At 43.7% G+C, this 16013-nt stretch overlaps 1 protein-coding gene across 1 annotated transcript; it reads right to left on the bottom strand.

The window, feature by feature from the left end:
• Positions 1 to 700: 700 nt before the first annotated feature.
• Positions 701 to 14838, bottom strand: LOC308535569 (complement factor H-related protein 4-like; the record flags this gene model as incomplete). The annotated part of the gene is made up of 8 exons (XM_081114512.1): positions 701 to 1327; positions 3942 to 4124; positions 4344 to 4520; positions 6130 to 6312; positions 9384 to 9578; positions 11129 to 11302; positions 12842 to 13012; positions 14781 to 14838. The coding sequence occupies 8 exons, from the start codon at positions 14836 to 14838 to the stop codon at positions 1131 to 1133; spliced, it is 1338 nt and encodes a 445-aa protein (XP_080970638.1). The 3' UTR covers positions 701 to 1130.
• Positions 14839 to 16013: the final 1175 nt, after the last annotated feature.

Genomic DNA, 16013 nt, shown 5'->3' with positions numbered 1-16013 from the left:
ATAGCTATGCCCCTGATTAGAATCTAATACCTCTTTATGACTTGTTTGCTAGATGAATATGTAGACAATGTTTTATTTCATCATTTGGGGGGTATAGTGAGCAACGGATAGATAAGAAAAACTAATAACCTCTACCATCTATTGCCAACATGGATATGACATAGTTTGGTTTTGACGTTGTTGTTTTTTGTTTTTTGTTTGTTTTTTTTAATATATTTTATTGATTTTCTACAGAGAGGAAGGGAGAGAGACAGAGAGTTAGAAACATCGATGAGAGAGAAACATCGATCAGCTGCCTCCTGCACATCTCCTACTGGGGATATGCCCGCAACCCAGGTACATGCCCTTGACCGGAATCGAACCCGGGACCCCTCAGTCCGCAGGTCGACGCTCTATCCACTGAGCCAAACCGGTTTTGGTGATTTTGACGTTTTTGAAGTAATTTTAAGGTGAAGATGTTGACATGCATTTTTCCCCCTTTCCTGTGAAATAAGCGTCTCAAAATGCCCCCACGTAGCATTTTCGTTTGTCATATTTGAGATGCATATAGAAGTGATCTGTTGGTTGGTCTCAGATTACAATGACATCTTCCACATAGTATTTAACACAAATTCTGACTAATAAATAAAAATGAGTTAAACCAAATCAGAAAAGTAAATTGAGAAGAACTGGATTCAAAATAAGAAATTCTGAGTGAATTGAATGAATTTTTTATTCATCGTCATTGTCGTCATCATCATCATCATCATCATCACCATCTGATGGTATGCCTGGCATATAACTATCATCTTGTTCATAAGTGGAATACTCCAGTTCTCCTTCTTGACATTGTACTTGGAATGCAGATGGTGGTGGCACTTCACTACCGCTAGGTTGACACAAAAATTCAATATTATCTTTCGTTGTAAAATAAGCTTTTCTCACATCTAACCATCTCAACTGTATGTTATGTTTTCTCATGATTTCTTCTGATACTACACATGCATCTGATGGTTAAAAAAAAGAACATAAAACTAAGTATTAGACAAATATCTTCCACAGGAAAGAGCAGGAAATGCCAGAAGACTGGCAAGCTCTGAGCAAAGAGCAGTAGGTGGGACTGGCCACATATTTGGGGCCACAGGGCTTCTTCATTCACATCTGGGGAACTCCACTGCCCCTTCCCGACACACGGCTTGAAATGACTCCTCTGACGTCACTGCCTTGTGTCCCGATTTGCACATAAATTCAATGATATCCCCTGTTTTTACATAATAGCGTTTGTTATCTTTCCCTTTTAACTGAATGTTCTTTTCATTCATAATTTCTTCTGATATTACACATGGATCTGAAAGTAGAAGAAATGAATTAAAGCAATTAGTAACCTTTCCTTTTATAAACAAATAAACCTTCAACCCAATGACTAGCTTAGAGGATGAAGTAATGGAAAGAGCTCATGTACATCATCAATGTGGGCCGAGTCCTGTTCTCCGCCTGGGTCTGTGGGCCCTCACAGCTCCTCAGCAGGCAGCTGCTCCTCCTCACACACCAGGAAGCTGAGGGGAAGGGAAGGTCAGGCACACCTGTCCAAGGTCTCCTTTTTGCCCCACTGACCTCCCCCACCCCCCGGCACATGCCCTTACCCCCCTAGTGTCTGTGCTTGCATATAAGCATAACTAATTTAATTTTTTAATGGTATGACATCATTATATAATAGAAGCCTAATATCTAAGTGTCTGGTCTTCAGGTCGGCCATTCAACCAATCAAAGCATAATATGCCAATGATATGCTAAGGCCACTCAACCGGCTCGCTATCATGTGCACTGTGCACCAGGGAACAGGGAACAGACAGTTGAACAGTCAAGCAGTCGCTATGACATGCACTGACCATCAGGGGAAAGATGCTCCAACCAGTAGGTGAGCTTGCTGCTGGGGTCTGGCTGATCGGGACTGAACGAGATGGGCCAGACACATCCTGGAACCCTCCCGCAGTCCCTCCCCAGCTGACCAAATTCCGCATCCCTCCCCAGGCCCAATCATGCATTGGTGGGGTCCCTCATCCTGGCCTGCACCCTCTTGCAATCCTGGACCCCTCTGGGGATGTCGGAGAGCTAGTTTCAGCCTGATCCCACAGGCCAGGCCTAGGGACCCCACTGGTGCACAAATTTGTGCACTGGCCTCTAGTTGATTAATAATATTATATATGGGCTTCAAATGTTCAATTCTATGAAATAGCATCTGTATATTGCTTTGTGTGCCCACCACCAGAAGTCAAATCATCCTCCATCACCATATGTTTGACCCTCTTTATGTTCTTCTACCGCCTCCCGCTTCTCTCTGATAATCACCATATTGTTGTCTGTGCCTATGAGATTTTGTCTTTTTTTTTTATCTGTTTGTTTTAATTTTATATCCCACATATAAGTAAAATCAATAGTTCAAATTTGTCTGCCGGACTTATTTCACTGTGCATGATATTCTCAAGGCCCATCCGTGATGTCACAAATGGCAGTATTTCATCTTTTCTTCTGGCTGAGTAATACTCCATCGTATATTTGGAAGACATCTCTATCTAATCATATATGAAATTTTGAAAATACCATGGACTCCTATTTTTCTTCTCTTCATGCAAGTATTTTGTATTCTAGTTTAGCCACCACTGACATTGATAAGGCCTTAGACATAGCTAAAAGTTCTGTTCCAGCACATCCCATTAACTATTCCATGATGAAACATGATAGAATAACACATATCACGCCTGATATCCAAAAGTTTTTCAAATGTTCCTCAGGACATGCAGATGCTGTTTACATCCAAAAGGATATATTATGTGGGTTCTACATAGCTGTCAAAACACTTTTTCTGATCTTTCCTTCTTAACGTTACTAATCCAAGCAAAAATTTACCTCCTTGCTTTAATATACCATATTTCTATGTAATTTTTTACATGATGTTTGATGTTGCCTTTGATATAATCTTAAGGGCTCTCTGCAAATTTCAATTCCAAGACTCAAGTAAAGTCTTACCTATGTCAGAGAACTGCTCTTATGTTCCCAGAAAATGGACACTGCTCTCTATTCTTCGTGGGAGGAACAAGTCTTGCTTGTGCTGGGAGACATATCTTAGACTTGTCCAACTGTACAATCATCTAAACTTGAGATTTAGAACTTACCTTGGAAATTCAATACTTTCTTTTCCAGAGAACCTAGTTTGGAGCTATTTCTAGACCAGTGGTCGGCAAACGGTGGCTCGCGAGCCACATGCAGCTTTTTGGCCCCATGAGTGTGGCTCTTCCACAAAATACCACGTGCGGGCGCACACGTACATACAGAGCAATCGAAACTTCATGGCCCATGTGCAGAAGTCGGTTTTCGGCCTGGGTGAGTCTATTTTGAAGAAGTGGTGTTAGAAGAAGTGGGGGGTGTCGGTCAGTCGGGCGACAGAAGACTTGGCGCAGGCGTACCCTAGTTAAGTGAATAACAGTGTACCTACCTATATAGTTTAAGTTTAAAAAATTTGGCTCTCAAAAGAAATTTCAATTGTTGTACTGTTGGTATTAGGCTCTGTTGACTAATGAGTTTGCCGACCACTGTTCTAGACTATTCTGATTGGGTATATTAACTTTGATTTCCGGTCCTGGACTTCCTGGGTTTGCTGTAATCTCCCACAGAAGGGGACACATACACAGGAGAGGATGAGTCAGGTAGGGCCCACAGTGGGATCAGCTAATGTATCAGAATCAGCCTCTCCCAATGTTCCTGTTTAAAGGACCTTTTCATTGTTCACATAGGGATTCTCCAAGCTCGTAGCCCTACACACGAGTCTCCGATGTGAAACATTGAGCAGGAGAGCTGTTGGTGAGCACAGTTCTAGACTCTGACTGCATGACTGGTAGACCGCACACTGGCTCATAAGCATCACCCTCATGGTCTCAGGATCCAGAAGAATCTTGAGAACTTACCTATGCATCTCGGGGGTTCGGACCACTTTGCAAAACTACAGGTTACATATTGAGGACCCCGGAGTTCATAGTAGGCCTGGCATTGGTATTCCACTCTTGACCCTGGAGGGTACCCTTCCGATGGGAAGGAAGTGATGTCTCCATTGCTAATCGCTGGAGGAGGCCCACACTTGTCTGCAGATTCTGAAAGAGAGCATTTTAACTGTTGAAGGACAAATTGTACTTTTATTGGAAACTATTCATGTAAAGCTGCCCAGCAAGTATTGTCCCTCTTTTGCATTTTAAACCTTGTAACCACCATGTGGTTCAAAATGCCTTAGATCACCCGCACTCAAGCAAGGACAACATACATGTAGACTTTTCAATTCTTGGAAAAGGAAATGCTGGAATCAAAATACTTACTAAAGCAGGTTGGCAAGTGGGACCAGCCGTCCTCACCACACACCATGGAGCCGTTGGTGCTTCCATCTCTGTTTTCATAGCCATCCAGGCACTGGTAGTCCAACGTGTCATTGGGTAGCAATGCTTTGCCAGTGAATATGACTGTGGCATTCTCAAATATGGGCAAATCACAAAGTTCTAAAGCAAAATAAAGGTGACCATTGTGTTTCTAATGCCGTATCATGTAGAATCCACCTAAGAAAATTTCATTCTGGCAATACTAACCTTTACCATCAGAGTGTGGATCAGTGAAGTATCATGTGACAACTCTCTGAATCAGTGTGATTTTGGCCTGGACAAGTAATATAGCATGAAGAATAGATTTTCTTACACATCCTTTTCTCTATCATTCAAAACCTCTAAATATATGTTAGGAACCTTTAGTCTGATGTATTTTTTTAACTGTGGATATATCACTGGCTTTTATTAAACTATACTATTATAATGATATCATGTTATCATTTGAAGGACAATACAATTTGTGATTTCAAGAGGTAATGTATGTATTTACATAGGAGACATACTAATACCAAGAGTGTGAGTATTTGAGAAAGACCATAGGCCTTGGATACAGGATCCATGTATTTATATAAAACACCCTCCTTTTCCTAATGATTCTCAGAATTGAAAATTTATCTACATTGATTTTAAAAATTAATTGCAAAGGGTAAAGCTTTTTCACTAAAGGAAGTCCATGAAATGGAAAACAATATTTTAAAAAATGTAAGAACTGATATCTTTTTGTTTTTTTTTAATCAATCTTCCCACCTTCTGTAGCATAAGGTTTAGTTTTTCTTAAACAGTCTTTTTTTAATATCCATAAATGTTTTTAGTGTGCAATAGCTACTGAGTGATCATGGTAGGTATTTCAAGCCATATAACAGGCATAGAAAAAGGCAGGAAAAAGGAACTCCTTTAGTTGCTCAGGCTGGCATTCATAGGCCGACGTGTCATGGAGCTTAAACCACGTGCCATAACTCTTGGCTCTCACATTCTCAAATATTGGCATAGCACAAGATTCTAATGCATAGTAGAATTGAATATTTCATTTCTAATATTATTTAGTGGACAATTTAATTACATAAGTTCCATTCCAATAAAAAAGTATCACTTAACTTGTGCTAATAAATGATGCATCATATACAGTATATATATATATATTCATTTATACTTTTTGCTCAAATGTTCATAAACTTCGAGGTCATAAAGCAGAGAGCTCTCTCCCTGCCGCGGATGCTGGTTGTGTCTAGGAGCATCTCACAGTCTCCACTCACTGCACATTCCTGCAGGCTTCCTGGAGGAAGTGGCTGCTCAGAAGAGGAGCTCCCCTGCAGCACCGAACACATAAACCACAAAAATGACATTCCCCTAACCTGTGTCCTGTGAGCCCACATTTCACTTACAAACGTAACTTTTATGTCCAGGAACTGAGACTCTGAGAGGAAAGTCTGATCACCTGCAGACAGGTAAACAGGGCAGGACCTCAGCTCACAACGATGAGCTTACAGCGGAATCCACGCAGGCCCGTAGGCAGTTTGCCAATCGCAGGATGGTTTTCGGGGGATAAACCTTGAATGAATGATGGACTCATGTCTACCCTACAGTAATTCATTGTAAAAGACCAAACTAGAGCCACTTCCAATAGAGCCACTTCAGCTTCTGTCCCTCAAGAAAAAGAAATCAGTTAAAGTAAAGGTTTGTTCAACAGCCATTAAAATAACAGACACCACAGTTATGAATGACTTACTAATGCATCTGGGTTGAGCTGACCATCCATTCTGGAGACACGTAATATACCCGGATGTGTGACCATCTTCTGTGACATAACCTTGTTTGCACTTATATTTTGTTTTTTTATTCAAGAGATATGTAGACTCAGACTCAGCAATAAATCCATTCTCAATTTTTGCCTCCGATTTTAAACATATTTCTAAAAGGAAGAGAGCATAAGGAAACAGTAAGCATATGGTCAGGAAAAAGTTTCCTAAGCACTCGCACAACATTACAGCATAAGAAATACAGGCCATTTGTCAATGAAAACCTGGAAAATTCCTAATCATCCAAAGCATTGTGTTGGAGAAAATAAGTTACGAGTTTTCAAAAATATTAAATCTAGATATTAAAAACATTTGGGGGAACTAAGCCAGATTTAAAACACTGAGGATGCCTTGTAAGAAATTATTAAAAATCGCTTTGCCTCATGAATCTGGAAGCCCCCAGCCCACCAGAGCTCTCCTAGCAACAGGCCCTGTCCTGTGCCTGATTGGGTGTCAATATTGCTAAGAGGGTGGAGCTTAAGTGTTCTCACCCCATGGGAAGCAATGGCACCTCTGTGAGGTGATGGAAGTGCTACGCAGCCCCATCTGGTGGTCATGTCACCACGTGTGCTTATATCAAAATAGCAAGCTGTCCGCGTTAAACATATGCAATTCCCTTTTTCAATTACACCCCATTTGTGCTGACAAAGGAAAAACCAACTGGAAAACAGAAACATCTGAGCAGGAATCAACTAGAAACCAAACACTAGAGAGAATGTACAGAGTCAAAAGGTGCTTCTGAAAATAGGCACTAAAATGGATAAACACACGGAACGAACAATGAAGAGAGTGCCAGCCACACAGACACAATGAGGAAACGGAGCCAAATCTATGAACATGACCTTGTGAGGCGCATGGACACAGCCAGTGCCTAACTATGGTTCCTGAGACATAGGGTCAACCCATGGGACCTCCATTCTCCACAGGGTTTGTTGGGAGGTGGGAACTTCCCAGATCACAGCACAGGAAGGGAAAACCCAAGCACACATGTCAGTCCTACTGAACAGGAGAAACGAAGGTGCTGTTCCCAAAGAGGCTGACACCGCCAGACTCTGAATGTCCATAACCAGAGAGGAAAGAGCCCTGGAAAGTGGGGGAGAGCTCTACCAACCTGCACAGTGATCCCTAGATTTAGGTGAATACATCCCCTGGAGTGGAGGGCGGAACCCCTGGGAATGGGCAGAGCACAACTACTGAGGAAAGAGCTGCCAGGAAACAACAAATTCCAAGATCCCAGGGCACACCCAGCACTGGAAACACTCAGATTAATCAGTCACATGGGAGCAGGTCTTAAACACCAATCACTTAGTGGAGAGACTGGAAGAGGCCTCCTCCATCAAGACCCTGAATTAACTCTTCTGTGGAAAGGCTCCCACACCGGCCTTATCCATTGGAAAATACGCCTTAGTGGAAACTATTGCCAAGATAGTAAAGGCTGATGAAGCCCAGAGGAAACCTGTCCTGCAGTATTAACAGAAGAAGAAAGAAGAGGAGGTGAAGGAGGAGGAGGAGGAGAAGGAGAAATGTTCAAAATATTCTCTGGAACAGAAACCAGCAACATCTGGCCTCTTTTATAGCCTTTCCTACCCCAAAACATGTGCCAGATATATGCCAAAAAGCAGCCGTTACTTCAAGAGGAAATATGAGTCATTAGTAACAGAATAATAGATAGTGTGGATACGTGTGGATGAGTTCAGGTAAGGTGACCAGAACTTCCCCTTCTTGTCTTTCAGAAAATGTGTGGCCTAACACCCTAGCAGACATATTGTGTTCCCATTTCATTTCTATGAATTTTAATCTGGACACTGAAATATGGGCAATAGAGTTCAATATTCACATTTGGCTTTTGAGTCTCAGTGTGGTTTTCACTTAGTTGTCTCCTGGGGGTGAGCAAATCATATAGAAATGTCTAAACCAGCCATGGGCAAGCTACGGCCCGGGGGCCGGATCCGGCCCGTTTGAAATGAATAAAACTAAAAAAAAAAAAGACCGCACCCTTTTATGTAATGATGTTTACTTTGAATTTATATTAGTTCACACAAACACTCCATCCATGCTTTTGTTCCGACCCTCCGGTCCAGTTTAAGAACCCATTGTGGCCCTTGAGTCAAAAAGTTTGCCCACCCCTGGTCTAAACATTTAATTATAATGAACTTTAAAAATGTTTTTCACCCTCGCCAGTTTGGCTCAGTGGATAGAGCATCAGTCTGCAGACTGAAGGGTAACTGGGTTCGATTCCGGCCAAGGGTACATGCCAGGGTTTCGGGCTTGATCCCCAGTAGGGGGCCTGCAGAAGGCAGCCAATCAATGATTCTCTCTCATCATTGATGTTTCTATCTCTTCCTCCCTCTCCCTTCCTCTCTTGAATCAATAAAGAAACATATATTTTTTAAAAATGTTTTTCAATAAAGAATAAAATAGCGAGGAAAAGAAGAAGAAGAAAAGAAATGGGGTTTCCACTTATACACACGTGAAAAAATAAAACCAAGCGGGGCCACTGGCAAAACAAGGAGCTGATAGAAACCCTTTGCCACAGTTATTACAGGCGAGTCTTAGACAGTCACAAACAGACTGGATCTTAGACCCGTTTTCTTACCGACACGGATGCATCTGGGAGGAGGGAGCCAGCCATTCTCCGTACAGGTCATTGTGGTCTGCTGGTTTTGAAGTGTGTGGTGAGGAAAGCAACTAACATTTACAGATGTGCCCTGCAAATAGCGTTGTTCATATAGTGGACGATGTCCATTTTCCAAATAATTGAAAATGCATTTTCCTGAGAATTATAAAATGATGATAAAAGAAAAACCACACAAAAATTTGATAAAAATAACAAATTAAAAACTATCCTTACCACATTTAAATGAGAATCCATAGCATTCAAAAATAGCACAAGACTTAAGAAAGACTATAGCTGCTACCAAATGTTTTTAAAATCAACATGAAATAGTATTTATCTGTAGTTTCCACAACTGAAATATGTATAAATGCTAAGGACAGCCTTGTAGAATCTGTTTCTATGTCTCGTGCTGTTAATGAAGACCCTTGATGACAGAGAAATCCATTATCGGTCTTTCTGCTCAGAGACTCATCCTCCACCTACTTTCCCCACAGGCTTAGGGAGCTCACGTTGGCTCTCTCCACACTGGACTATGGCTACGGGCACAGGACAGAGAGGTTCACTCACTGCGGCAGGGCACTTCCGGGGTCCAGCCATCTCGTGTGCAAGTCATGCGATCATAGTATTCTTCTGAAGGAGTCACATAGTTTTCATCACAGAAATAGAAAAACCATTGTCCTACCGATGCTGGGAAGTATGATTTATACCAGACTTCCCTATATAGGTGTCCATGTTTTATTTCTGGAATGTCACAGGGCTTAACTAGCAAGTAAAACAAACAAAACAGAGTATAAGTAATGTTTTCCCTTAATCAAAATGTAATGAGAGATACCTTGTTCCTATTGATGAATTATGTTCTCATATGCCCATAATTATATTCATTGCATTAGGCTCTAGGACAAGAGAAGTTATCATCTTCAGATGATGTGAATAACACATGTTCCCTGATCTTTTCACAATATATACAAATACGGAATCATTATAGTGAACACCTGAAAGTAACACACACTGTAGGTCAATATTATCTGCATAAATCATCACTCTCCTTGTCACTGTTATGGACACTGAGCTCTGTGTCACGGGGGTCATGGCCTCCTCTTTAAGGCGCCTGACTGTCCACATTCATTTGGCCTTGGCCTTGAATGAATCCTGAGCCATTGACCTGTTATGTGTGTATCATTTCATTTGTCATCCATGGAAGATCCAGCTTAAGCGCGGGCCCCTTTCCCAATGAGCTGATCCACAAGGAGCAACAATGAGATGGTAGAGACAGAAAACACTGGAAAAGGGGCAGCCCCCCAGGAATGAAGTGCCCTGTGGGCTGAGGGGCGTGTGTGACAGGTGGGGCTGTAGAAAGTGCACAGTGTCTCCCACACTCATCCCCTCATACAAGGGAGCCCGTGCCCCTCCCTCGAGTGAGGCTGGGCTGAGGGGACCGTGTGTGACCAGGTCATCGATGCTCTGGAGGCGCCTCCAGGGCCCTCAGGTCATCGCTCTGGGGAGGGTTCCTGCCCTCAGGCCACCGATGGGGACGCCCAGGGGGACAGCTCCGGAGGCTCCTGCCCTCGCCCTGGGCAGCGTCCCAGGGAGAAGCAGGGAGGACCCAGAACCAGGCAGCTAAGCGGCTCCCCAATCCTGACCCGCCGACGCTGACACATAGGGGGCTGTTGTCTGAGGTCGTATGTTCGGGGGCGTTTGTTGCACAGACATCAATATCTCATGTTCTAGGTGTTGAATGGTAGTGTTCTTACCCAGTGATCTAAATCACATAGTAGAATATTAGTGGGAGAAACATATATTCATACATACACATACACATATTTAACACTGATTAGCAAAAAATTTAAAGTTTTTATTAACAAAAATGTGGTTTTGATCTTAGAATTGGAGACTTTGGAAATCAAAGCCTGCCTTGAGCCTCTGCGTTACCTTCTCAGTGAGGCCAAGATTTGGACTTATTAGGTCCCCTTTCGTTTTCATTTATTTTTTATCAACTTCAGAGACGAATGGAGAGGGAGGGAAGGAGGAAAGGCGGGAGGGAGGGAGGAAAGGAGGGAGGGAGGGAGGGAGAGGGAGAGAGAGTCATTAATGGACAGAGAGAATCATGGATCGGCTGCCTCCTGCACGCCCCACACTGGGAATCAGTTCACAACCGGGACATGAGCTCTGATGGGTGATCGAACGGTGACCTCCTGGCTCAAAGTCGATACTAAATCACTGAGCCACTCCGGCCAAGCAGATCCCCTGATTTTTAAGTTTAAGAGAAGTAATTGCAGAATTAAGAAGCAGGTGAAGATATGGAGGGAACTTACAGCTACATCTTGGAGGAGGATCCCAGCCTGTGTCAGTACATTTTGCAGTATTTCTCCGGATGGAAGGGAAGAAGCCACTTTTGCAGGAGTATGTGATTGTGTCTCCCACTCTGTATGTGCTCCTGTCAGCAACAAAGTGACTGTTTGCAATTCTTGGAGGGTCACATGTCATTTCTGAAAAGTAAAAGGTCAGGTGTGTTATGCAAAAATCACATGAAAACCATCAAAGACATGAGAATCCGTGAATGTCATTTCTTCCCAAAGATCACAGGGCATTGAAATGAGCACCCTGTCCTGACATGTATAGTAGCACCCATTATATTATAGAGAACATATGTGACCACCTAGGCCAGTGGTTCTCAACCTTCCTCACGCCGCGACCCTTTAATACAGTTCCTCATGTTGTGGTGACCCCCAATTTCATTGATACAAATTGAAACTAATTAAAGCATAATAGTGATTAATCACAAAAACAATATGTAATTAAATATGTGTTTTCTGATGGTCTTAGGCTACCCCTGTGAAAGGGAGAATTTTGTTAGATTAATTACGAATAGAAGACCCTGACTGGTTTGGCTCAGTGGATAGAGGGTCCGCCTGCGGACTCAAGGGTCCTGGGTTCGATTCCAGTCAAGGGCATGTACCTTGGTTGTAGGCACATCCCCAGTGGGGAGTATGCAGGAAGCAGTTGATCGATGTTTCTCTCTCATCGATGTTTCTAACTCTCTATCCCTCTCCCTTCCTCTCTGTAAAAAATCAATAAAATATATTTAAAAAAAAATAATAGAAGAACTTCTGGTGGTTGCTTTCAAGCAGTGGGCATACATCCCTTGACAAATTGTAATTCCCCGCTCTCACCATCTCCATGAAAGTAAACGGTGCTGTTAAAACATTGCCGGGGCCAGTGCCTCTGTCCAAAAGAGTAACAGCTGAGACTGTACAAAGTGTGAGGCCACATGGTTCCTACTGTGAGAAGCCATCATTGACATTTGGGATAAGAATAATAATCCTCCATGGGCACTCCCTGTTGTGATTCAGTAGAAACATCCAGTTTGCACAGAGGATGGATGAATTGGGCCAAAGGTGGCTTTTATTTAGCCGGTCTCAGTACTTTTCATCATTCCTGCCAATGACTTTTTGTCAGAGATTGTCCCTAATGAATGCAGAGACTGAAGTTTTTATGTGTTTTTCTTAAATATATTTTTGTTGATTTCAGAGAGGAAGGGAGAGGGAGAGAGAGAAAAACATCAATGATGAGAGTCATGAATCAGCTGCCTCCTGCACGCCCCACTCTGGGGATCGAGCCCACAACCCGGGCCTGTGCCCTGACCAGGAATCGAACCCTGACCTCCTGGTTCCTAGGCCGATGCTCAGCCACTGAGCCATGCTGGCCAGGCAGAGACTGAAGTTTTGATAAATTACTCTCAACTAAGACCCCCAACACTACAAAGCATAGACCAGATGGTAGAAAGTTTGTGCCTTATCCCGGCTAAGGTTATTTGAAAATGTCTTTTACTTAGTTCCACATTTCTTACAAATTTGGGGAGAATATATGCCCCTGGGGAGGCCTTCACTCTCCCCAGGTAGGGCTTTCCCTGTCGCAGGGGAACAGGGAGCACGTGTGGTGCAATGAGCAGAGGCGCGGAGAGTGCAGTGTGTGCACAGGAGGGACGGGGTGCACCCCAACAGACACCGTGAGAAAGAGGGGGTTACCTTGGCAGGACGGAGGCGGGTTCCACCCCGACTGGGTGCACACGGTCTCTGCTCTTCCGCTGTAACTGTAACCCGGGAGGCACCGGTACTGAAGCCTCTCGCTGTCTCGATAGGAGGCCTTAGGAGACGTGGGCTCGCCATTTGGGATCTGCGGGAGGCTGCAGGAGATGGCTGCGCCGGAGGAGGGGGATGGGGGGGGGGGGGAGATGCCAAGATGGCCGTTACGTACATGCAAGGACTGAGCCCGTGTCACAGCTCCCGCAGTCACCAGCCCTGTCCCACTGGGTCCCGCAGTCACCAGCCCGGTTCCATTCGGGTTTGATTTGAATGCTTGAGAAATCTATTTGTCGCTCTTACCATTCACCTTGTTTTCTGTATTGATTAAGGCATTACATATGTGTCCTTGTCCCCCCAGTGCCCTCCCATCCCAAACCGTTCTTGCCCTCTCCCCCCTGGCGTCTGTGTCCATTGGTTAGGCCAGCGGTTCTCAGCCTTCCTAATGCCGCCACCCTTCAATACAGTTCCTCATGTTGTGGTGACCCCCAATTTCATTGTTACACATTGAACATCATTAAAGCATAGTGATGAGTCACAATAACAATATGTAATGATATATGTGTTTTCCGATGGTCTTAGGCGACCCCTGTGAAAGGGTCGTTCGACCCCCAAAGGGGTCGCGACCCAGAGGTTGAGAACCGCTGAAGACACAGTGTTAAGTAAAATATGTCTGCCCTCTGTAGTGTGTGATGTTAATCAACATGAACCTCAAATGAGCCTTAAATATGTTTATTTGTCCTGGCCGGTGTGGCTCCGGGGTTGATCATGACCTCTGAACCAGGGGGTCAGGGTTTGCTCACTGCTTAGGGCACATATCCAGGTTGCGAGCTTGATGCCCAGTGGGAAAGTGGGGGTGAAGGAGGGAGCCTATCAATGATTCTCTCTCATCACTGATGTTTCTAACTCTCTCTCCCTCTCCCTTCCTCTCTGAAATCAATAAAGATATACTTTAATACATGTTTTTCTCTCACTTTAATCGGCTACATCTATTATATTTTCATATTCCCATTGTAGTCCAGTCACATATCTTACTTTTCACTTCATAGTATGGCTACACTTAACACCAATGCTTGAAGCCAAAAGCTCTGAGACACGTGTAAAAACACATTTCCCTAAGAGACCAACCAAATACTATTGGGAGAATGTTGTTAAATTAATTAGGAATAGAAGAACTTCTGGTGGCTGCTTTCAAGCAGTGGGCATACATCCCTTGACAAATTGTAATTCCCTACCCTCATCATCTCCACAAAAGTAAACGGTGCTGTTAAAACATTGCCGGGGCCAGTGCCTCTGTCCAAAAGAGTGACAGCTGAGACTGTACAAAGTGTGAGGCCAAATGGTTCCTACTGTGAGAAGCCATCATTGAGATTTGGGATAAGAATAATAATCCCCCATGGGCACTCCCTGCTGTGAATCCATAGAAACATCCAGTTCGCACAGAGGACGGATGAATTGGGCCAAAGGTGGTTTCTATGTAACCGGTCTCGGTACTTTTCATCATTCCAGCCAATGATTTATTGTGAGAGATTGTCCCTCATGAATGCAGAGACCAAAGTGTTGGTAAATTACCTTCCAATACCCATAGCCGGTGGGTTTGACTGCTGGTCAAGGGCACATGTCTTGGTGGCAGTTTCCATCCCGGGCCCTGGTCGGAGCTTGTGCGAGAGGCAACCAGTCCATGTGTCTCTCACATTAATGTCTCTCTCTCTGTGTCTCTCTCTCTCTCTCTCTCCCTTCCCCTTCTCCCTCCCTTGCACTCCATCTCTAAAGTTCAATGGAAAAAAATACCCTCGGTGAGGATTTTTTTAAAAAGTAAAAACAAATGAAAAGGGCAGAGTCCTACATAAGAAAGAGCTAAATATTCCTGTCAGTGTCAACTCACCTTGTCCACGAGCCCAGGAGACCCACAGGGTGAGGATGACCGTGACTAGTAACAGCATGGCGGGCTCCCTGGATGTGTTAGCGCAGAGAGTCCAGCGCTGCTGTTTGGGGTTTAAATCTGCTGCAGCTACCAAGTGTGGCTCTGAATTTAAGTGAAATTACCAGGAAGCTAGTTGACTGGGTTCACTCAGTAAATATCAAAGTTCAAAGAGTTTTGCAATATCTGTGTATTTCCATGAATGATTTCACAATCATTTCTTGAGTTACTTCCGTATATGTATTTGTGCCACTTTCCTTACATAAGTTGAAAACTGGATCCAAGAGTGATATGAAACGCTAATCTTTAAACACTCCTTGAGAATGGGTGAGGTTCTTCCCCAACCAGGAGATTCACATGGGAACAGCTCTACCTGCGTGTCCCTGTGACGGTCTCTCACCCGAGTGCAGTCCTTAGGGGTCTATGGACACAGCGTACATTCCTGTCTGTAGGAAAGCACTGATTTTTGTGTAAACTCACAATAGACAACACTACGAAGTCCAAGAATTTCAGCACGTTGTTTGCATTCAATTTTTTTTCATGTTTTGTTTCTTTTTAGAAGCAGAGAGAGAGAGAGACAGAGAGAGAGACAGAGAGAGGGAGAGAATATCAATGGGAGAGAGACACATCCTGCACACACCCCAACTGGGACAGGGCTCAAACCTGCAACCCAGATACATGCCCTTGACCAGGACCTGACCCGCAGACCCTCTGGTTTTTGGACCAAAACTCTGACCACTGAACCACCACAAGGACAATTTTAACATATAATTTTTGATTGTACAATATCCTACAGTATATTCTAAGCTCACGTGTTTTGTTTGACTGATTAAACATCCGATTCAATAGGCAGAAAGCCACACCGTTACCTCCACTGCTGTTTATTGCTCTATTGGCAAGTAGCCTAATCCCTCGATGGTGAAAATTATTGTCTTGGTACAAGTGTAAGTGATGATATAGTTGCCTTAACAACTTTGGGAGAAGTTTAAGTTGAACAGGAGGCTACCACATTGTCTTTATGTCCTTTGAAATATAGTGGGAAAGAGCAGGAAATGCCAGAAGCCTGGAAGCTTTGAGCAAAGAGCAGTACACGGGACTGGCCACATCTTTGGGGCCACAGGGCTTCCTCATTCACATCTGGGGAACTGCACTGTCCCTTCCAGACATGTGTTTATACTCGATATTTTATCAGTTTTC

The sequence above is a fragment of the Myotis nattereri genome (genome assembly GCF_964212035.1).
Source record: "Myotis nattereri genome assembly, chromosome: 20".
Taxonomy (NCBI): domain Eukaryota; kingdom Metazoa; phylum Chordata; class Mammalia; order Chiroptera; family Vespertilionidae; genus Myotis; species Myotis nattereri.
This window is presented reverse-complemented; position numbering and strand designations above follow the sequence as displayed.